The 25,255-nt window shown below is 41.0% G+C and overlaps 1 protein-coding gene across 1 annotated transcript in view; it reads right to left on the bottom strand.

Moving 5' to 3' along the window:
* LOC311494172 (plexin-A1-like) overlaps positions 1-25,255 on the bottom strand; it is a gene marked incomplete at its 5' end in the record, with an annotated part of 87,377 nt that overhangs the window by 42,639 nt on the left and 19,483 nt on the right. The window contains one exon of the mRNA XM_084553082.1: positions 23,226-23,408. Within this exon, the coding sequence (XP_084409208.1) occupies positions 23,226-23,408 (183 nt within the window). The remainder of the gene's footprint in view (positions 1-23,225; positions 23,409-25,255) is intronic.

Here is a 25,255-nt window from a genome sequence, read left to right as displayed (position 1 = left end):
ATATCATGAAACTGTTTCAAATATTTCTCATCAAAACCTCTTTGGCTGTCCAAGAAAATATCTCAAATCGTGACATTTGGGATGAGCTTCTTAAAGACTACCAAAGTTACCAAAACGACTATCAGAATAAATAAAACCATCTGCAGTTTTCAAATACTGTCACTGCAGCTCTCAGATGCTGGCTTTCTTGCAGCCATTCTACTCAGTGACTTTGCGTGGCTGATTGAATTAATGTTGCATCTGCTAGTGTTGACATGGGAACCCTGCAGAGATATTTTGGTGCTGTCTGTTTGTGTTGGGTCTCCAAGCCAGGACACTTGGAGTAACAGGCAGTGCAGCCTGGCCTGGTATTGTGTGTATAGCTGCAAGTGTTGGTGTGTGTATGTGTGTGGGTTTTGTGTTAACTCCTAGGCCACATGGCTACAGGGTAATCATGTTAGCAACTGGGTTGATAAGTTCACATCCGCCAAACACAAACACACAGACATGTACACACATAAACAATGTTGAGGCCAAATAGCCCTGTTTCCTTCACTGCTCACTCATCTGAACTTCCTTAAATGGATTTAATAGGAAATACTCAGCTTTAAGATTTATGCATCGCCTCCAAGTCTCCATCAAATAAGACTGAGGTGGAGTAAGATATGTTTGAGATGACAGAAATTACAAATATAATGTTTTTTTCAGAGAAAGCACCAGGATTATGCAAATGCCATTGGATATTTCTTAAAAATATGACCTTATTCAAATTTTCATAATGAAATCACCATAAAGCGAATGTACTGTCTCTTTAAATAAGTATCCCTTTTTCAAGGAATTCAAAGATGGGTCATTTCAGGGGTGATTTTGAAACTTTAAGAAGCAGACTTAATGGTTTGTTTTTCATCTTTTAGTTTATATTCAGATTTATGGGTGTTGTTGACTCTCACAGTAGTTATAATGCTGCCAGCGTACATCCAGCATATCAAATATTAATTCATCAAATATATGCAGTCAACCGGTGCAAAGACTTGGAAAACATGCATCAATGCAAATGCGTTAGGAGGCAGTTAGCATGCGTGAAAAGAGGAGAAAGTCAATAAGTCGACAACATGTTTCACTAGAGAGATATCTGTCACGTGTGGTCCTTTGTAGTGCTAACTGTCAAATCCATGGAAAAAAAAAAGCTTTTCTTATATTTGGAAGTAGCACTTGTTCCTTTGTAGTGAGAGGGACAGATTATTTTTCCACAAGAGACGCTGAAACTGCTTGTTCTGGCTGAGGGTGTCTCCAGCTGTGATGACTGCCTCTACTTGACGTTTAAGCCTTCTCTTTCTGATGTGGGTCTGACACACCAACCTCAAAAGAACTCGCACTGACAAAGGCTCACTGATCCCAATTTTCTGTACTCTTGCCCTACTCCAGGTCTTCATGGCTTGGGTTTGGCTTTTTGGACAGCATTGCAATATGTTATTCATTTCATTTGGTCCATTGTATTCATGCTGATCCTATGTAACAATAACGCAAAAGACTTTTTTTTAACAGTCAGCAGGTTGATTGAATAGTGATTGAGCCTTGTATTCCTAACATTAGCCCATAACTACTATTGCAAATATGGGAGCCAGTTGATTTTGCATTAACACCACAAATAAATGCAACAGAGAAGCAGAAAATAGACTCAGATCATTCCAATAATCAGTCTCATTCACATCTGTCACATGTTTCTGTTATTTATTTTTTGCATGTGGCCATGATCCGAATATTTGTAATAAAAACTTGGGCATTTGCTTGTGGAAGAAGGAAAACAAATAATCAAATGAAACAACAATGTACTAAGCTGCTGGAATCAACTGAGGGTTCAATACACCTCAGAAATTCTACTCCACATTATTCTCCACCACACCAATGGTCAGATGAGACCTGAGGTGACAGAATCTGAAGGGAACTTTGGTGTGTTGGGGCCCTTATAAACTGTCAAAGACAATTAATGGCATATGGCACAGACACAGACCCCAAAACACTGGCCATCAAAACTAAATACAGTACAGCAACGGAATTACAATGCCAACCTTTGTCTCCAAGGAGGATGTTGACAGCATCTCTCTTTCTCTCTCTCTCTTTGGCCATCCCTCCGTCTCACATTTTCTTTCCGTTCCTCTGCATCTGCCTTGATATCACTGATATCTGATGCATTAGTAAGCATCACTCTCCTATCTTTCACTTCACTTCAGCTAAAATCAAAACTGCTTTACCGGCTTGACAGGAAAGAAGTTGATGTTGGCAAAGCTAACTGAGGTAACATCATCTACAGAACTGTTTTCTCTCTCTGTATCTGTCAGTCTAAAGCACAGAAGTTGACATCATATTCAGTTTAGCCTTCAGAGAGGTTTTTAAAATGGAATGAAAATCACTTACTTTCAATTATCTTATTTTATTAGCTGACGTTGGGCTCTTAAACTGTCAATACAGCCTTTCAGCAAACTTGGATCGCTGAAATAGAGCTTAGCACTGGAGCCAGTGCACACTGTAAAACTATGCACTACCATCACTACCAACTGAGATGACACCACAACTTCAACAGAGGACTTTTTGTTTCTCCACAGAAAGAGCAATCATGCTGATGTCTGTCTAGACAGTGTGTCCTTAGAGTCTAGCCATAGGGGGGTGGGGGGTGGGGGGGTCGCATACGCATTCATGCATGTGCACAATAGATGTGTGGCTTTAATTAGCTAATGCTGCTAGCAGGCTCTCTGTGATGTTCACTGTACAAGAATAGACTGAAGTCTAGTGCAAGGTCACGAGTGCAGAAACACGCTGAAAATGGACATTTGATGCAACATGCATGTAACCTCTGTTCCACAAACTGGTCTCACACTGGCTTGATGTACCGCTGAGCTCACATTCACCAACATATGAACACTCTGCTGAAGCGGCAGGTTTAAATGACACATAGTAGCATAATATTAGTGGTGCATGGTGATTAAGATTGGAGTCAGCTGTGATGCTGGCATTAACACTAACACTAAACTAAGAATCACTTTGGATGATTCAAAATGCCACAGAAAGAGCATTGACAGGAATTAGCAAGAGATCATATTACTCCAGTTTTAGCTTCTCTTCATTGGCTCCCTTTACAATTCATTAATTTTCATTAATTTTCTGCACCTGCTACCTGTGAAGGGTCACGGGGGGGGGGGGGGGGGGGGGTGGCTGGAGCCTATTCCAGCTGTCATCGGGCGAAAGGCGGGGTACACCCTGGACAGGTCGCCAGTCCATCGCAGGGCTAACACAGAGAGACAGACAACCATTCACACTCATATGCAAACCTACGGCCAATTTAGAATCACCAGTGAACCTAACGAGCAACCCACGCAGACACAGGGAGAACAGGGAAACTCCACACAGAAAGGCACAGTCGGCTCCCTTTAAAATCTGGAATAGGAATTAAAATCCTCCTCCTTACATACAACGCCCTCAAAGGCCTAGCTCCATCATATCTTAAAGACCTCATTGTACCATATCATCCCAACAGATCACTTCAATCTCAAAGTGCAGGCCTACTTGTGGTTCCTAGAATTTCAAAAAGTAGAATGGGAGGTCTTCAGCTATCAGGCTCCTCTAATGTGGAACCACCTCCCAGTTTGGGTTCGGGAGGCAGACACCCTCTCTACTTTTAAGGTCAGGCTTAAGACTTTCCTTTTTGATCAAGCTTATAGTTAGAGCTGGACTGAACCATCCCTTAGTTATCCTGTAATAGGCCAAAACTGATGGGGGACGATGCAGTGAGCACATGTCCTCTACTCACTTCTCTCTCGCACCAAGCTCCTATCCTCCACTTTCTTTTCTCTGGCACCGAGCTCTTGTCTTCTAATTTCTTATCAAATTTCTTCTCTATTACTAGTCATGCAATTCTGAGCTACTGCTGTGTAGCATGTTAACTGCTGTGTGTCCCTCTCTGACCGGACCGGATGTTGTAAAGCGTCTTGAGACAATATGTTATTGACGCTATATAAATAAAAGTGAATTGAATTGAACAGTAAGCAGTAATCATGCTTAAGGAGTATGGGTGGAGAAATCAAACATTGGTATTTATTATCCGTCAATCCCTAATCTGACAAGCTGTCATCACTTCACTCTGCGGCAATGCTTTCAAAAAAGGAAGAAAAAAAATAGAAGCTCCCTCCCCGGTGCACAGGAAAGAGGGAGCGAAGAGAGAGTTTCAACTTGATTAAATTCTATTTCTCTCTCAAATCTGGAATAACACTGTTATTGTGCCTATCTAGTTGTGGATAATTAAATGTAGCTGATAATTTGATCCTTTTATCCTTTGTCTTTTTGTTCCTTTCTCAGAGCCGCTGTGGGAGTTTATACTGCTGTGTGTGTGATGGTGTGTGTGTGTGTGTGTGTCTTGTGACGCCATAAAGGACTCTGCTTTACCCCAGAAAAGACATAACAAGAAACAAGACACAGGTTGACCCAGCACACACACAACCATGTTGTCCAATTTGCCCTTTCTGTTGTTTTGAATACATTTTTAACCTATTCTGGGTTTTAAAACTGTTTAATATTGCTTTAAATATCAAGGATTACTTACTGCTCCGTAATGAATGTTAGAAAGCCAAATAATCAGCTCAGTGTGGTCTGACTGTTAGAGCTGTTGACTGTTGAGTCTTTCTCTGCATTTTATACACTGCTATGGCAACATGCTTCCTAATAAACAAGTATTTAAGACAGCACAGTGGACAGAGTAAGGGATGAGAGAATGGCAAGAGCAGACTGGGACACAGACAGGAAACAATCAATCACACACCCTCCGTTTACCCCATCTCACCCTCCCTTTCTTTCTTTATTAAACTTCCTCCCTGTTGACCTTTAGCCTCTCTGTTCCCAGCTCTCCGCCAGCTCCAAAAGTGAAGCTTTTTACCGTTTGAACCCAGTCTACAGGCTTTTGCCCTGAGGCTGACTGACGATTTTAAAATGTTTCACAGTGCTCCTCTGTTTTATTTCCCCCCTCCACCAAAGTAAACAACTCACAGTGGTCGACCTGGGAGCAATGTTGCAGATTGGTGGTTCAATCCAAATAAAGAAAGAAAGGGAGATATATATATATATATATATATGCCCCATGGACTCCAGTCTCGCTTGATGACAAGTAGTCAAAGCAACATTTCCTCTCTTCTCATGCTTTACTGTCAAAGATAATAAAACAATGTCGAATCATAATGGAAACACATACACACACACACACACCCACCCACACACACCCACACACACACACACAAGCTTGTTCATGTGAAAGAGTCTGAAGAGAAGCATGTGATAAAACCAATAGTGGAGGACAAATGAGTGATTTATAAGTGAAACATTTGATGACAATGACCAAACTATTACGATACATTTCTAGTTAGCATAATTAACATGCAGCAATAACTAGAACACCTGCATTACATTGTGAGGAAGGTAAATTATCCACCACTTTGTTACTGTAGATGCCTTGCTTTAATGGAATAGGCTAATGGTAAAATATCACAGACAATCACAGACAATAAAAGCAAGCAGATTACACTCAATAACACTCATCAATAGAAAATGTATTTATTGCTCTTTGTTTCTTGACATCTATATCTAAACTCATCATTAATGCCATAGCCGGGGTCCTAAAGGAAATATGACTCTATTTCCAATTAACTATTTGGCCTGGAAGAAGTTAGCTGTGTACCATGTTGATCTACACTGGCCCAGCTTTGTGATTACTTAAAAGTATAAACAAGCTAAATCTTCCAACCTGAATGTTTCTCCCTACCAGTGGAAAACACTACTTCACAGATATTGGGAAATAAAAATACCTGTTCAGTAAAGTTTAGATTTAAAAAAAGACCACAACTTGGTAAGTTTTGGTGAATAATTATAGTTTGGGCCAAAGAGTCAAAAGATTTTTTAGTGTTATATTTTAGTGTTTTTAATATGGCCCAAGTCCCATCCACTAACATAGACAAGGTGGAGCTTATGACCTAAACTGCAGGGAGCTCTACTTGCTTTGGCTTCACTTAGAGGATCTGTTCCGCTGTCCATCTTTATATAGTCTAAGCTTTAGAACACTTCATTTTCTTCTTTGCTAATATCCTATCCTAACAACCAATGGGAACGTAAGTTGTGTTTGCTAGCTGTTTAACCGATGAAAGCTGCCTCCTGATAAGGGCCTAGGGCAGGGGTGTCAAACTCATTTTAGTTCAGGGGCCACACACAGCCCAATTTGGTCGAACCATAATAATAGCATAAATGTTGTAGTGCAAAAAAGTACAAGTATAGTATGAAATTGTTTACATTTAATGAACTATCCTTTTACAAAACATTTTATGAACAACCTGAAATTTCCTTCAGGTTAAAAAAGTGCAATTTCAGCACACTGTAGCCATCTGCTGTGTAATTCTGAGTCTCAGTATTTTGTTATGTTCACAACTCTGACTAAAACAGTGCAACAACTTGTGGAAAAATTAGGAATAGCTGAGAGGAATAGAGTAGTTTTCCCACTTTGCAAATTCATCCCGCGTGGTAGATTGGACCCTCTGATGGCCCGGTTTTTGCCCACTGGCTGTATGTTTGATGCCCATGGCCTGGTCTGCATTCATGCACACATGCAAGTAATTACAATAAGTATATAAGCATATATTATAAGCCATATGTGGTTATATACTGAACAGTGTAGTGTGGGCTGTAGTAAGATACAAATATTTTACAAATATGCGGACAGGCCGAGACCAAGTCGCATCTACACATACATCATTTTCAATGACTACTGTGGAAAATCCTTGATGCGCTAGCACAGAGCTCTGTCCTCAACAAAATCAATGGATTTGTCACTGTGAGCCAGCCCTTATCACCAAACATCAATGTGCAACCTTGCTATATGCCAAAAGTGGCTAAATGGAAGCAGCATCCAGCATTCAAAATTCTGAAACTGGAAGAGTGGAGGCTGTTACAGCAGCCCCTTAGTTTTTGGGTGAGGAGTTCAACAGTCACATATTGTTGCAATGCTTATGTGTCCTTATACTTCTGCCCTTGAAATCTGAAAACTCACAAAAACGCACAAAAACTAACTCCATTTCCATGCAACTCTCCCCTCTAATTCCTCTCTCCATATTCTGTCATCAGTTTGGAAGAACGGAAGACAGACAAAGAAAGAGAGAGGAAGACAGAGAAGGACAGAGAGACTGACATACTTCTGGCTGGCATGCAGACTGTTTGGACAGGTACAGGAGGATGAGGAGAGTCCTCTCATCTCTAACCTCTCTCTCTTCTCTGGAACGTCTCTGCTCCCTCCTCTACCTCTTTCAATCAGTCTGCTCATCTAACCTAACCTCTTCTTTATTCTCCACAATTTCAACACTGTTCACAAGATGTGTGACTTGCTACTCAGTGTAGGAAAGTTATATGAAACAACAAAAGCCAGATACTGTATGAGAAGTGAAAGAAAAAAAAAAGATCAAATGGGGAATACAGCGAAAGAAAATATTATTTTCTTTATATTAAAGTATGTTTACACAATCCTGAACCTGAAAATAAAGGCTAACGTACAGTATATGTTGATTTGGATGTGTCGTTTCTAGTGTATTGTAGGTTATACAAGCAGACTAAGAACATTGTGCTAACCTATGGGTTTCCAACAGGGTCGCAGTGTAATGTTACCATTGTTTAAGCGTCCATAATCTATCCAATTATAGTTACCAGCGTGCAGCCTCTGCTGTATGCCACCTAGATAGCCAAACACAACAATATGTGGCCCAACGAGGGACAGCAGAACATGTGCCACGACATGACTGTATGGAAACTATAAGATAAATATGGCACAATCTTGTGACTTCATCTTTACAATAACAAAAGACTGTTGTTTTATTGCCATGTCATACAGAACTTTACATTTACCATTCTTAAGAGTGTTTCTAACACCTGCAATCAAGATTTATTCTATACATAATAATAAAGAAATGGCATCCCTTTTTTTAACTCAGATCAAATGTAACTGTTTATTTCATTATACTTACATTGTATATCTCACTAGGCCATTTTGATCCCTGCGCTCCATCTAGGTTAGATGAGATTAGATGTTACATGTAATCTAACACGTCCCCTTGTTCTTGTGTATTTAAATGGATTGGCAGCCTGATACTGTGTTAAAACTATAAAGTATATTTAAAAAAAATAAAATAAAAAAAAACATGTTCAGTGGGTTGTATATTTCTGATGAAAACCTGGAGTTCATATCAGCAAAACAGGTGCAAACATTCATTAATCTGTTGTTGAACTTTTATCTCTCCACCATCCATCCATCCATTCCATTATTCTCCCCGTCATCTCTCTACTATAATCTCCCATTCAGCAATCCCTGGTGCATTGTAATCTGCAGTAATCTGATGGATTAACCTCACAGCTTTGGCTCATGAGTTGATGGTTCTGGTTCACTGCTTCAGTCGCTTTAACCAGGGCTGCTCATTTATACTCTTTGCCTGTGTCTGAATATGTGTGCACAGTACAAGTAAAAGGAGCAATTTATCTGATCGGATCGGATTGGATCTGGGTTGCGCAAAATAGATGGTTATGGAGAGAGATGTATGAGATAAGAAAAATACTATGACAAGAGAAAGAGTGATAGTCATAAAATAAATTGTGCAGAAAGAATAGACACACAACACTAACCAAACTGAATGGGAAGAAAAACAATATTTCTAACATACTGTTTGCATCTGCTACTACCTCTGCTTTATTTGAATACTTGGCATGTGAAGCACAAAGAAACACATCATTATACGGAAAATACAACACCTCTAACAACCACATTCAACATTTTTGGCGTGTGGTGCAAATGGATTGAAGGAAGGATTGTGAGACTCACAAGACACAGATGCACACCACTGTAGTTGGATGCCTGATGGTTTCAAAAGACTGAATGACTCATGCTTCGCTCAGTAGGTAATCACAAGCGCAAGACAAAATCCGGCGCACACGCACTACTATACACACACACTTTAGAGAGCAACAAAAGTGAGTGGAATGCGTCTTTCTATTGTGGCAATGGAGCGCTCGCTACCTTAGAATTTAGAATTTAGATGCCACATGAAAGCATGACTGATACACAGGCAATAAATTGTGTTCATATCATACCAACACAACAATGGCAAAAAAAAATAAAAAAAAAATAATTATATTATATATCAGTATCAATATCAGAAAGTGTTTGGAAATGTAGCACTCGTCGTGACAACTGGTAGTGTTTTATATTGTGAATAAGAGAGTCACAGACGTTTGCTGATGCTCATCATTATTACGATCAGTATGGATGAACCACAAACAGGAAGCATTTGTGGATACACCGGCCAAACGGAATGTCCTCATGAAATAAACCTCTGAGTCATTTAGAAATATGGCTTCAAACATAGAAAGTAGTATGTGATATGTAATATTGTTGCATTATGTTCCACTAGGGACAGACAAATTGCATTTGTTCTGTTGTTACCGTCTAATTCCCTCCATCATCAGCTCATTCCAACTCTCCTCTATTCTCCGCCTCCAATCTTTAATCTTACAACCCTCTCCCATTACTGGTTTCTAACATTCATCCAACCCTTTCCTTTTTAGTTCCTGTTATTCTCTTCTTCTATTGTCCCTCCATATGACTCCATAACATCAGGCAGCCTGCCAAGTCACTTTACACTTCAATTAGAGACCTCGACACACACACACACACACAAACACACACACACAAAGCAAGCATTGCCTGTCTTTCAGAAGGCTTTGTATGCCTCTCAAAGCCTTCTGTGTGTGTGTGTGTACGTGTGCAGGGCTGGCAGTTGAAGCTTGTCCTATAGTGTGTCCTAGAGTGTGATTTTGATATCAGTCTTGGTAATCTAAGTAATTTTCTCCGCTGTATCCGGCTACAATAGAAGCAAGCACACACACCAGCTGGACGAACAACACCGGCTCTTTGTCCTCCTCCGCTCTCTTACCATCAACCTGTATATATTTTCTCTGTAGTTTTCAACCAACGAGCCTGCTCATCTCAGTGCTTGAGAGCTGATCTGCTGATCTGTCTGCCTCTCAGAAAAACACACAGTCACTGCCAAAAAAAAACTTGAATTTGCATTTTTTTCTGTAAAATATAATTTTGCTCAAACACTAGATCAGTTAGGATACAGCAAAGCAGAATAAAAGAGAGAAACAGTGGGGAAACAGTTAAAAAAAATACCAATAAACGTAATATCTACCACAGCTTACAAAAAAACGAAGTGCTTGTCGCCCATTGTCTCGTAGCTGGTCACTGGTGGATGTTCCAAGCCCTGGTTACCTAGGTAACCTCTTTGCATATTTACCACCACAAATATTTTCAAGTGAACATAAAAAGCATTGCAAGTGCCTTCTTGCTGCCCCCACTCCCTATTTGAAAAGAAAACCCCATCAACGCCACTGTTACTGCCTCTTTTGGGTTTACCCGACTCTTCAAGCCTACTAAGGGGGCGGCTCTGGCTCAGTAGGTTGAGCGGGTTGTCCACGAACCAGAGGGTTCAGCAAGACACTAAACCCCCAGTTGCTCCCAGTGCATGGCACTGGTGTGTGAATGCCTGTGTGCTTGTGTGAGCGAACGGGTAGATGTGTCTATGACTGTAAAGTGCTTTGAGTACCAATAGGTAGAAAAGCGCTATATAAAAGCAAGGCCATTTACCATGTTCAATTTGATGGTAGGAACCAAAGTTGTGGACAGTGTTTCTTTGTTTAAGGAACTCTGTGTTTTCTTCATATCCCAACTCTTCCAATTGCTCCCATTTGTTGTTGCTGCAATTGCATTTCCTCACTGCTTAGATTAGATCAACTTGGTATCTGCCCACTTCACATCACCAAAAGTTTTTTGTTTTCACCTACAACTCGCTGAATTTCATGGTCTCTTGTTGCCACATCACTACTAGTACCTTCCTGTGTGTGTACCATAGACTGTACATAAACATGTACAACACATCCCTACTTCCTTGAATTGGCCAAACTGATGCTAGCTTTCCAGGGATACGGGCAGTGCCATCTTGCGAGTTTGGACTATGGTTTGGAGCCAGAATCTACAGGGTACTGTCCGAGAGTGGAGCAATGCAGAGCCACATTATCGATGAACTGCCCACATTTCCACCATACTCACTTGTGTTTGTGATTGGTTAATGCTGTTAATATCCACCAGTGACAAATACATTTGATTATAGACTGTACTTATTTATTTAGATTTTTTTTTCCCCCTATTCTCATGGCCCTACGGGACCGCTTCACTGACATGACATGGTAGTCATCATGAGGTCACATCATGTTTCTATAGTGTCAAATAACTAACTAAAACGAAACTTTAGTGTTTTAGTTTGTCATTTTTTTCCCAAGTCCCATCCACTAACACAGAGGAGGTGGAGCTTATGATCTATACTGCAGCCAGCCACCAAGGGGGAGCCGTCAGAATTTACACCCAACATTGGTTTAACATCTAGACATGCTTGATACCTCTGTATGATGGTACTCACTAATTGTTCTGTTAATAGAACTGATTATTATTGGCTAACATAGCACCTAGAATCATGTATCATTGTAGCATGTAGCATTTTGGTGTGTTGACTGTAATGTAAATGAACATTTAATCAGGTAACCAAATGCCCAGATCAGTGGAAACCAGTAAGGCAAGCAACATCAACAGTCAGGTGATTACAGCTCTAAATGTTTAAAGTTTAATGGTGCACTTGCTGATTTTTCTGTCTGTTGTCCATCAGCACACTTCAGTTGCGCCAAAAATATCAACCAAGCCAGTCCCAGTAGACAACATATGCATTCTATTATTGTGTTTGATCTTGTCTTATCTTATCTTATCCTCAATATAAGGAAATGTGCTTTTGACAAGAACGAACATAATAATTTAAAAGTTAAACAGCAGATCCAAAATCTAGGGGGAAAAAACAGTTTCACAATAAAACTATGCATAGAAGTGTGTGTTTATGAGAGGGAGAGCGTGTGGGCAAGAGAGTGTACATGGAGTTAAGGGTCATTGTCCTTGATTGCAGGGGCCACTCGAGACATTAGATGTTCCCGCTGCAATCACAATGTTCACAAGTGTCCAAATCAGAAATCAGGAGGCTTCTGGAGAGCAGGCAATCAATATCATAAACCTCATCAAAGACAATGCTTTGACTCTCTGATGCACGCTCTCTGTCTCTCACTCTCAGCCTTCTTCTTTTCTATTTCATTATATCTCCTTGACCGCAACCAACTCTCAGGTGCTGCATCTGTCTGTCTCTCCCTCAGTAACATATGAGTGCTTAGCTGATGTCCTTGTGCCTTGCTGACAATTTTTTATTTTAACCTCAACAAGTTGAGTTTTAGATCTGTCAGAATCTTTTTTTATCAAAGGTTTCTTCTTTATCTTAGAGTTTGGACTTCATTTAGTGACGTGCATTCTCTTATATACATCGCCCTCAGTTAATAAATTAAAGGAAAATCCTGAATAAATAAATGGAGAAAACACCCCAACATGGGGCTGATGAGCAAGAAAGTGCCAATCGCCTGCTGAGGTTTTTACAACTACCAGATCACGACACAGCAGAGATTTGAAACGAGGGAAATTATTTTAGAAGAAGCACGAACACACAACACTGTGTTCTGTGTTAACAGGAAATGCCACAAATGGCGTTTCGTGGTGTCAGACACAGTTGACACATATTTGTCTTCACAGAAGACATCAGAGAATACACATCATTGTCGTGACAGACCCAAATGAGTGTGAAGTACGCCATGTGTGACTGATACGACAACAGAAGGACCATGTGTATGCATTAGTGTATGGGTGTGTGTTTGTGTATTAGTGGATAGACAGATGGGGCAGTCTAGAGGAACAGTTGATGAAGGCTTTATACTGCAGCTGCCCCTTTCTCTTCCTCTCTGCAGCAAGCACACACTTGGAGACACAAAAATGCTCTACTGGCACCATTTGAGTGTGTGTGCTTGTGTGCAGGGGGGCTGTGTGTGTGTGTGGCAGTTGCCCTGGCATCAGGTGGGCAGCTCCCATTCTACACGAATAAGGCACAGCTGCTGTCACATGTAAGCGCACATTACATCCTGCACTAAACACACACTGATGAAGATGATCTCATATGCACACGCACGGGTGTGTGAGATTCCCTCTAATCTAAGGATCAGTATCTCTCAGAGACCCCCACACACGTTTGCGCACTTGCACATGTGCACAGAAACAAATGGAAAAATCAGCCCTTTTCAATTGCATTACAAACACTCGGATGCACGCGTGCGCACACACACACACACACACACACACACACACACACACAACACACACTGTCTGCATCCTTTCCTGCATGTGCCCTGTAATCACATGCACATGTGTACACACACCCACACTGCATCTTCACCTAGATGTAAAAAACAGATTAAAATAGTAGACACAAAACACAATGACATATTTCTCCTGACCTCTATTCAGACACAAACACATAACCACCCAGGCTATTGTGTCATGCAAACCTGCACAGACAGAAAACAAACACACACACACACACACCTGCGAACACAGCAAACACACACGCAGACACCCCCAACATGCCAGTTGTTCTCCAGATGCATGCCAGATACAGAGACACATGTCCACCCACCACCTCCTGTATTTGTGCGGACACATGTTGTGATGTGAGGAGGTTAGCCAGCTTGAATCAGGCCACTGGCACCTGACACCAGCCATCAGCACAACAGCTGTCTGACTGCATCGCTGGCTATGGACGAACATCTACATACGTGGATGTGTCTGTTGTTTGTCTGCACTCGTGGCCGTGCATGCCCTAACGGTGGGACGTTCTGACTCAGTGTCTGCACTGGTGATGTCTACATGGATTAGAGGACACTGGGTTAATGCTGTTTTTTTTTTTTTTTTTTTGCACATTTTCCTCTTTCAGTCACAATATGCCGCATTCATACTGTAGCCATATGTGAATTACATCATAAAAGGGGGGAGCATTTCATGGAAGACAGAGAGGCAAAAAGACACACAGGAAATGGAAAAAGTTAGGAATCCAAAGTACTAACATTTCCACCCTGTTCAATTATGCAACAAATTACTTTTTTTAGCTCTCAATTTAAATATGCAGTATATACATGTATGCATCACTGTATAAATGTCAGTATCTATCAAATCTACTATAAGAGAAAGTTTTGCCGAAATTTGACTTCTGAAAAGTAGGTCCAAGCATTTCCACTGAATGGTGAAATATAATATCATGAAAATTGGAAATAATAGCCCCTTCAAGCACTTAACATGTGTCATGTCTACAGATGACATACAAGAGGGTTGGTGATAGGACTCAGGTCAGGGGGCAAATAACATGTAAAAACTAAAGCATACACAGAGATAGCATGCAACACAATTTATGTATTACTTCTAAAATATCTCATGACACCATGCAGCAGTGATGATATATTGTGTAGTCAGTCACTGTCATCAATAAGCTAAACTAACCAGCATTTTTATTCCAGTACAGCAGTATTAGAGATTTATAAGGAGCAACTTTCGATAAGGTGCTTCGTAAACAAGTCTGCCCCAGAATATTGGCTGTTCATTTTTTTCGTTATGGATTTGCTACATACAGCCAACAAGCCCATCAGTCTGCTCCACAATGGCAATGGCAATGTCAGACTGCACCAGGGTTTTATGTGAATTAAAGCCATCTTACAGTTGATGGGTTTAGCCGTGATCTTTCCTTTTGTCTCCTGACACACACAAAGCCTTCCCACTTATCAAAGATTCATTAGCTCACTAATATATCCATCTAGCTCTTGATGCACATCGCACATCCATTAACACTGAGCCATATTCCTCCAGAGGGATTGCTGAGATAATGCCCTGCTCAAGGACACAGGGGGTAATACATATGAAGTGATAGCCCACTTGGGAATTGAACCCACAACCGCAATGGCACATTAGCAGCGGCTGCCTCTAATAAGCGATGCAGAACAGTATCATATTAGTCTCCATCCCGGAGGTGGCCGAGATCCTGCAGCTGCAATTCAGCTCACTCAGCCAGCACTGATGGAGGACTACTTCTGTATCACTCTATTCTCATCAGCAACAGATACAGCGCTGACTTTAAAAAAAAAAAAAAAAACGTCTCAGGTATTTGGTATTGTCTCTGGTATTTGTAGGGTATTTGTCTCTGTCAAAGATATCCAGCAGCTGGGAGGATTTAAATTTAGACGCATACATGTTAACATGTGGAAGCCTTATGTACACTCCCACTGGCTACGGCCAATTTAGAATCACCAATTAACCACTGTGCCGCCTCATAATGATTCATGTGAACACATTTTAATACTACATGGATTTTTGCATAGGATGCTTTAAATATAAGGAATTTTGGAGATATACTATTCTGGGGAACCAGGGAATAATCAAGCATGAGTCAGTGACATCAAGCCCTATCCATTAACCATCATTCCTTTGCACTTGATCGGCCAGCTGTCAAAACCACCTCACTGAGTTCCATTAAAACTCCAGTCTCTACATGTGTGTAATTCTGACCTAATCAAGCGGTACAAAAGCTGCACAACGATTTTAACAGCTCCAGAGGGAGCTGGTCAAAGTCTGAAAATTTTGGCTAGGGGCAACAGTATACAAGTTTGGAAAAAAAAGAGCCTACTCACAACGTTAAAGGACAGAGTGCTCTTTGAAGACGATATAAATAATAAGCGCAAACACTATCACCAGTGTGTCTTAACTTCAAGAAATGTAATCTATAAAGCATATGCACAGTGTGAAACAGACTATACCCCACTGTTTTGTGTCTTTGTATCTCTTCATCATATCTCTCCCTCACTGCGTCTCTGGTCCATGAAAGGCTCGACAAAAACAGCAGGCTGACGTATACTAATATACTAATGGATAGAGGCAATAGGTAGAGTGAGGGAGGGGAGAGAGGGAATGAGGAGTAGAGGAGAGAATGACAGTCCACCGCACACACAAAGATGGGGCGGGAAATTCTTGAGGGAGGCAGATTTGCGGGCATCCAGCCCACCTCAGTTGGGAGAGAGAGAGCTGAAGGTGACACATAAGTGAGAGGGAGTGGAGGGGAAAGGGTTTTTGTAGACAGGAAAACTATAAGCCCCAAAGATAAGGAGACCAGGGAAGTACGAGAGGAGAGAACAGGACAATAATTCACTCAAACGCTAGCTTTCAGTGATAATATTATTTCTTCAAGATTTACACACTAGTCTTCCCTTAAAAGGTTCTTAACAACAGTTAAACACACATATATTTTAAAGAGGATGGCACTCATTCACACAAAACATCCATCAGTGTACAGTTTATCACACACAATAGCAACAAGCACACACAGCATGAATGCCAAACTACAATTTCAGAAACAGTTTTGTGCATGAACACACTGTGCATTTACATGCTATATGTGTATTTTCATCAATGTAGGCACACTGCGTGTGTCTCTGAGTGTGTAAAGGCGTTGGGAGACTTTAGAAAGAAACTCCAGATATGAATAATGCCTCAAACATACGCACACACAGCTTCAGAAAAGCCTGCTGTGTATTGTGAGAAACTAATAGGACATTATTCCCCTAACTTCTAGTTAATTGGATAAAGATGGGATTAGAGTGTTCAGGTGTTGTGCTCATCTGTTCATTACAAGTTTTCATGAGAAGGAAGAGAAACTATATTCCCCGCACACTCACACTCAAGCAGGGAAACAGACAGCAGCCCGACCCAGAGATTATCAATCATCTCTAGCAGCCTGGTGTTTTTGCCATTTAACCAGCCTGAGCAGCCGATGCGCTGCTTCAATCATCGTCTGCCAGTCTAAATGCTAGTGCTAATTAGCATTCACATGCTAAATTACCTCCTATCCCATGTTTCCTGATTAGACTTAATCATTCTGTCAGCTAGTTTTACTGCTAAGCCTGTAGAGCCAATACATCCACAGCCATCTCAAACCATGGGAAGAGATCTAAGGAACTCGTTCTCTGGATGAAGAGCAGATAACAACATCCCGCTTGGTGCACTGCTTAGACAAGCAGTTGCCAGTCTGAGGGTCTCAACTTGTATACAGGGTTTCCGCGGAGTCTTAAAAAGTCTTAAAAAGTCTTAAATTTGATAATGCCAATTTAAGGCCTTAAAAAGTCTTAAATACGAGCATATTTTGCATTGTAAGTCTTATATTACATTTAGTCAAGTCTGAATCCTTACGTCCATTTACTGCTTCACTGGCATTTTGTTCAATGTGTCGGTGGCATTCACAGTTAGTTCCGTGTGTTCTGTGTAGTTTTTTATGAAATATAACTATTAGCAATACACAGGAATTAAACTACAAATGAGACCTGAAAGTGGAATCCAGTGTTTAGCCCGGTTTGTAACGTGTTGCTGTACCGGGCATGGTACGGCCATACGGTGCAAGTGAAGCAGGGAGATTTTTTCGTCACATAACGTTTGTTAGCGTTATGGATTTTGGCCTCCTTTTGGATTCGAGACTTCTTCTGTCACATGAACCTTGTTGTCAACTTGGGAAATGGGCAAATGTAAGTTTAATGATTGTTGGCTTTGTAACGTGGAGTTTGAGAGAAGCTTAGCCACGTTTGCTAGCTTCAACATGAAGTAGCGAGGCGGGAGAAGAAGTGGAGGGATTTCCGCACAGTTCATTTATTAAACAGAACCATATGAAGCCAGGTCTCACGGCATATTACATAACACTATAATAACAGATAATAAAACGATCGTGGCTTGTAGCCTTCAGCAGCGTCCATATTACGGAGATTGAAGAAGTAAAAAAAAAAAGAGACGGATGCAAGAGTGACACCTGCTGAACTAAGCGATGAAAACAAAGGAGGCGCCGCCGTGTGGCGATTCTGCTGCCTCATCATCATAAAGTGACGTGTGGGAAATCTTTGGATCATCTGCAATCTGATATAATCTGTTTAAAGTGCGCAGTAAACTCTGACGGCCTGAAATCACCACTTGCTCTAGAAATTTTTCCTGCCAATATGGCGGTGTCAACAAAAAAAAAAAAGTCACGTGATGCCCGGAGCTCTATAGCGGTCTACAGCGATGTGTTTCAAAGCCGTTTAATTCCACTGAAAAACATTACAAAACTATGCATGGCACATTGGATGGAGGAAATTGGGACATGTCTCAATGCATGTTAAATCACATCTAGAGGGTAGTTCATAGTTGAATGACAATACATTTTGATATTTTGAAAGTAATTCTGATTTTCCTTATTTTTTATACTTTGAGTAGGTCTTAAATTTAACCCATAATGGTCTTAAAAAGGTCTTAAAAAGTCTTAAATTTCACTTGCTCAAGCCTGCAGAAACCCTGTGTATAGTGGGTCATATGATTTAATGTATGATGGAAATAATTAATTTGCCTTTACTAAAAGGGGTAGTTCAGTTTCCTTGAAGTGTTGTCGTTTGAGGTACTTATCAATAGTCAGTGTACTACATGCAGTACATGTTTGAAGAAGCAAAGAGAAGGACCAGCACAGAGAAGCTAAGAAAGTAAATCTTGTGGATTGGGCCAGAAGTAAAATATATTCCAGGTCCACCTAAAGACATAATCAGTTCAATTGTATGCTATAATTAGAATAGTATTGAATCCATCAGACAGCCTTTTCCTGGAGGGTATCTGGAGCAGTTACAGTGCTCTCTTGAAAGCCACCTGACTCCATTGACAAAAACTGTAATTTTACATAGGGGTGGCTGTTGGTCTTCCAGGGTGTGACTTGGGTTAATTTGGATCCGAACTAACATGCTAACAGACCAAAGTCACATAGCACAACTGAACTAATGGATTGAAACAGTTATATCTTTATCATTTCGTTACATAAATGTATCTTCCAGCGTAACTTGCCTCTTCTGCTACGCACATACTAAGCTTACTATATGTGTTATGTAGTTTAGATGTAGGTTGGCATTGCTTTATAAGCCACAGTAAGCTTATGCAATGTGGGATCCTCTTTTAAATACTGGTGTGGAACTGTTATGCTGTTTGATGCTGTATGCCCCTTAAGAAATGGTGGGCATATTATTACTCAATTCACACAATACACTGGTTATTTATTATAGATTATTACCATGGAATGGGTGAGATACTGTTAGCTGGGAGAAGTGAGAAAAGAGATAGAATGGGGTGATGGGGTAATATACAGTATGTCACTGCCATCATACTGAGGCAGTGGAGAACATGAGGAGCATCTTGCCAAAAAGTAAATTAGATCATCTCTGAGTGGGAGGGAAATACGATCGAAGGAGCAGGGCAGGTGAACCTCTGGTCCACCTCACCAGCTCTGAGATGCCCTGAAGTCTAACCAGTCTCACTTGTCTTCCTGTCTGAAGGCAGCATGAAGTGCCAGTGTTATGTCAATCAAGCAGTTGACACAGTTACCGCAGTACCGCTGTACTCCAATCAGTCCTGTCACTCAGGCTATCTTCCAAGATGGAAAGGAAAAGAAAAAGTAATTGGATTTGCTGCTAGCAGGGAAATGATGAAATGACATGAAACCATAGCCCTTTTCACCCACCACACACACCGACGCGTTCGCACACCTATGAACCCCTGTGAGTAAATTTCTCTCTCTCTTTATCTGCCTTGCATGCCTCTTTTTGTTTCCAAAATCTGGAAATACTTCAGGCTGTTGAGATTTTCTTTTCATCTCGTCTGATGCGTTGAGAGCACCTTGTTCTCACAGGTAGACAAAAGAGGAGACGAATTGAGGGGAATGAATGGATTTCCAGGTTTTTACAGAGGTCTGAAGAGGGTTTTTAGGATGTTTCTGGCAAACAGTGCTATAGTGTTATTTCATGCTGTTAAAAACTCAGTGGCCCACCTGCACATTGTCAACAAAGTGATGTGGTGTGGCGTCTAAAAGAAAAATGTAATCATGCATAATTTTGAAGCACTAAGAAGAGTACTGTAGTATACTCTTATATAAAGCATATGTCTGCTAAATGGCAGGCATAAGATGTAAATAGAGAGAAAAGGGAGCCTGTCTTGTCTGTGAAAATGCTGCATAATATACACAATACGTACAATCTCTTGCATATCCTTCATCGTATCCTTTCATACAGGTTCCATGAATTATTACACATTAGCTTTGACAGGGCTACTCTAGACAGTGCTGAAAGTGCTATTCCAGTTGCAGGGTGCATACGTGATCGAGGAGAATACATGTAACTTAAGAAAAGCCCTTATGAATGTGCAGGGGAGGACATTTTGTTTATTTAAGATCGGCTCAAGACTCATATCGGGACAGTTATCTTATCTTACTACACTGGACATGTATCGTAAAAGGTGCTACAACTTGGAGCAGCGACCAAAGATCATTTTCTTTCTGAAATACTCATTTTCTTGTTATTCATTCAGCACAGTCGCAACAACCTCCTAATGAGCCACGCTAATAATTCACACAGTGACCCTTTGTCCTCACATGAGGTTCTTAATCAACTGTTCTCCACCATCAAATGAATGTAAAGTGTATAGTAATAGTATTCTAATTGGATATAACTCAAAAATGAAATTTACCAACTACAAGGACAAGCAGTGTTAGTCTATACATGCACTGCCATGTGTCAAAGACTAAAAAAAGAAAGCAGTTAACCCAACTGTAGTGGAGCTACTAGTTGAGTATTTTGCACTTACATGCCATGTGCTTGGTCAGCCATTGCATTTTTATTAGTCACACTGAAAGCAGCGCAGATTTACCATGGCTTTCTTTAGAACTCTCTCTCACACACACAAACACACACACAAACCCTGACAAAGACACCAACACTTATCCAATTGACTCCCTGGATTTACGATCTACACTAGTGATTATATATTCATAGATCAATCAATAGAGTCTAGCAGCCTAGACATGTCCACACAGACAAACACACATTTAGTAACAGTCACATTGTAGGAATCCTAATGAGTATGAGAGCGTGTGTGTGCAGACATCAATACACTGCAGCTTTACATTTCATTAGACCAAGGAGCACAGTTTAACTCCCAATGAATAGCAATAAAACCACACAGCCTGTAACCTTCTCTCTCCATCAGCTTCAGAATCACTTTTTTCCCATACTTCTTTCTAATCCTAACTCCATTCCCCTCTCACTACCTCCAACTTTAGTTTTGCACAAATCATGTTCAGCCGTTTAGCATTTGTTCTCCAATTTATTTGTTAGGACCTTGTTGAAAGCCAAAACTAATCACCTCCGGTGTCAGAGAAAGAGGACACCGACGAAAGCTTCATAAACTGGCTATAGCTCGAATCACTGTTGATTTATTGTAATTGTCATCCTGTCTTGCCAGTTCCGTGCTCATATAGACGGCTGCATTTAACTGCAGCATCTGCATTGATCTGTGTGAGGACACCGGCAGCCTCCACCTCTATATTCACCTTCCTCCCTCCATCCGCAAGCACAGGAAGACACGCCGGCTGAGGGGAAATGGGATTCCGATCAGCGGGATATCATCCAGGATCTGCTGACCCTCATGCTCTCGACACACACACACAAATCATCTGTCTGCGCACACAACCACAGACACAGTCCAGGGGTCAGCTGCAAGGACTAGCGGGCTAGGTTTCAGTCGACTTAGCAAAACTCAAGTGACAGGAAGCTGTGTAAGGAACCATGTGTGAGCGTGTATGAGTGTGTGTGTGTGCGCGGGTATTATCATAGCCCATATAGTTGACAGAAGCATTACTGCAATAGCTTTTCCACAGACTGCAGAGACACAGGCCTAGTGCTTAACCTGTCATATCTAAAACTGTCGCAGCTGAATATTTGAATCGTTTTTGCTGAGTTTAACAGAACGTGACAGAGAGTAAGATGTAAAACACAAAGACACCACCACTGGAAAGAAAAGATATCAGCACCTACAAAATGATAGTTGACATTTAACTACTCCCCAAAAAAAACCTCTAGGGAACGTTTCTAAAACTTTTCAAAGTTAAACACCACAGACAGTGAAATGTAGATGAACATTTTTTTATTTATTTTGTGTTATCCATGTATTTATTCAATAATTTTATCCTCAAGTGACTTTTTTTATTCATTCTCAAGAATCCTGTGACACAGAGACGCTCATGCAGAGGTCTCCTGCTGAGGAAAAAAAGAAAAAATACAGACACAGCTCAGTCGGATCTCAGATGAAGGAGCGGCTGATTGGCACACACACCATGCAGCCTACTCAACACGGGTGATTGAGGAGAGCACACATATTGTAAACCAACAGGCATACACAAAATGACAGCATGCTGTGTGTATGCTTAACATGATGGGAAATTATTGCTTGCATGTGATTGAGGACAGGTTTTGAGGCGCCCTTTGCAGCATACAAACAAACACACAGAACTACACACGCACATACACACACAACATTTTCTTTTACTCAGGAGAAGCATAGAAAATCACCCACAACCACCCTTTAGCCACTTTGACACACTTGCTGGCTTTTGTCAATCCTGTGACTAGACCACAAAAACAACACTCAGCAAGATAAAACCCACACAGCTCCAGTTTGTCTAGCAGCGTGAGCTCCACTCTACACGTTGCCCATAATGAAACAAACACACACACTTTGCTCTGTAGGAGAAAAGTTGCATCCAGAGCTGCGGCCTTACTTTTTTGTTATCCCCAAGCATATATGTGTCTTGTTTGCTATGTTTCAAAGGCATTCAAAGACACTGGCAAAGCAGTGACAATCCATTTTAAGACGAAACACAAAATGGCAATAAAGATACACACACACACACACATATGCACACACCACACTACATGCACATTCAAAGCTGATAACTGCAATGAGCTCTGATGACAAAACCATTTGTCAGCAGTGCCGAAACCAGTGACCATTGAAAATACATCACAAAATGACACAAAATTGCTTCAAAGTGGAAATGATTCTCTGGTGTGGAACACTCACACACATGCAGTACACACCACACACACAAACACACACAGTTGTACTCTTGCAGGAGAGTTTGAGTCCCCATTTTAGCCACATTTTATTAGATTTGTCTCAAGTATCAACAAAACAATACCACTGTCAGGTGATTTTTTTGTAACTGCAAAACCAGCATAATGCCTACGCAATGTATGTACTTCATAGGCAGTATGTGTATAAAATATTAAATTATTACTAATTCTTAACCGTTTGTATTTCCAAACTACAGTTGGCCTACCTTCTTCATGCGTCCGCCACGAGTGCCAGTGAACGCCACAGTGTGCCCACGGTAGTCGTACGCCGCAACAGAGGTCATGCCGTCGTCCTTGTCCACATAAAGCGGGATACCCTCGATGGCGGTGGTGCCCCCTAGAGGCTGGTTAAAGTCCTGGCCACAGAAGTTATCGTCTATCTGCAGTGGCTGCAGGAGGGGGACAGAGGGAGAGGAAGCCATTAATTCAACCATTAACACTTTCTAAATTCCCTTTCTCCTTAAACTAACATTAATTCTTAAAGAAGAAGCAGAGATTTCAATCTCAACAGCACTTAGTAGGCTTTTTATGGCGCTGGAATGAAGCCAGGCTGCTGCGGATTCAGAGAAAAATAGTATTAAGTTACTAGATGTCACTTAAAAAATTTACTTCAGTCCCTCCAACTTTTTTGGAGAACATGCGGAAATATGAATTTCATTAAGGACAAAAACACAAACAGCAGTTAAGGCTTCTGTGATTGATGCAATCTCCTCCATTACAGCCTTTGATTATTTCATCGCACATGGTGTCAAACCAAGCAATTAAGCATCTCTGCATGGTCTGAGTGGAAGAGCAGTTATTCGCTAATGTCTGAAATATTGATTTCTCACTGCTTTGGCATTGTAGTTTCTGACAAAAGGCGAGCCAATAAAGTGTGTGGTTCAAATGGAACTGAAATAAACATGGAGGGGATGGTGAACATATAAGCTGGAGAGAAATGGCTGGAAGTAAATTGTAGGTCAGATTAGCATATCATAATCAAAGTGTCTAGGCTCATCGCCACGCTGATATGTTGATATGTCACGCCTGATTTATGAACGTACTGCGTGTGTGTGCGTCAGGGTGTGTAATAGGCATGTCATTAAAAGAATGTGATAGCTATGTATGCATCAGTAGCTTTCCCTGACTCTGACATGTGTAACAGAGATAATCGACAGCATCTGCATTACCGTGGTAACCTCACACACACAAACACATGTACAGAAAGGCCCACTAGGAAATACACAAATTCAGGTCCACACAAATCTGAAAAGAGATTGAGGAGATGTGAGTTCAGACACACAAAACACAAACATGCAGAGCAAACAGAGGGAATTTGCTTTTATTTCGAGGAAGATACGTGTATACAGTAGCATATAAATACATGAACCAGGAACAACAAAGCACACACATAAACACACAAAAGCACAATTAAGCCTCCCACACTGCACAAATTAACACGGCAGCTTTTTCTTGTTCATTACAAGACATATCGTCTCCACAGAGACTAATCAATCACCCCACCCCTCCAAAACAGCAAAGCTGTCAGGGAACGCGTGTGTTTGTGCGCGAGTGAGTGTGGTTGAAAAGAGGTTGAGAAAAATGCCTGTGGCGGACATTGTCTGCCTTCTACCAGACTTTCAAAGGCAGCCAGAAACACAACAAAGTTTAACTTCAATGAACAAAGACGCAAAGTGACAAAGTGAGGAAGGGAGGGAGGGAAACACACACAGACACAATAGCTTTGGCTTTTGTATGATTTACATAAACATGTTCTCAATTTTGGAACAGTTTGGCGATTAATTTGAGAGGAGGAAAGAAAAGGAAGTGATGCAGAGAAGATGGAGGCTTCTATGCATCACTGACAGTATGAACCCTAGTCTTGGGTCCCTGCCACACAGTTTCACTTGTTTCCTCTAAAGACAACAGAACCAGCCCTCCATTCTTTCGTTCACCTATTTCCTCTGACTTGATATTTTTTCCTTCTATCCTATTTCTCCTCACTCTGCTTATTACTCTTACTCTTCCTCCTCTCTTTTTTCATGTCTTCAAACATTTCTCTCATCTTTCTATTTTTTCTTTTCAGGGTCACAGGGACTGGCCAGTGGGAAATTGCGTAGGTCCCATAGGGTTAGTCTTTTTTCTTGCTTTCACATGCCTGCAGTTCTTTGAAACCGTATTTCCTTCATTCTTTGAGAATCCAGGGTTGCAAGCATTTACGCATTGCTTGAGCCAAATAAACTAAATACTGTTCCAA

Source organism: Chelon labrosus (genome assembly GCF_963514085.1).
Source record: "Chelon labrosus genome assembly, chromosome: 10".
NCBI classification, from domain to species: Eukaryota; Metazoa; Chordata; class Actinopteri; order Mugiliformes; family Mugilidae; genus Chelon; species Chelon labrosus.
The sequence above is the reverse complement of the archived record's forward strand: the minus strand, read 5'-3'. Positions and strand labels throughout refer to the sequence as shown.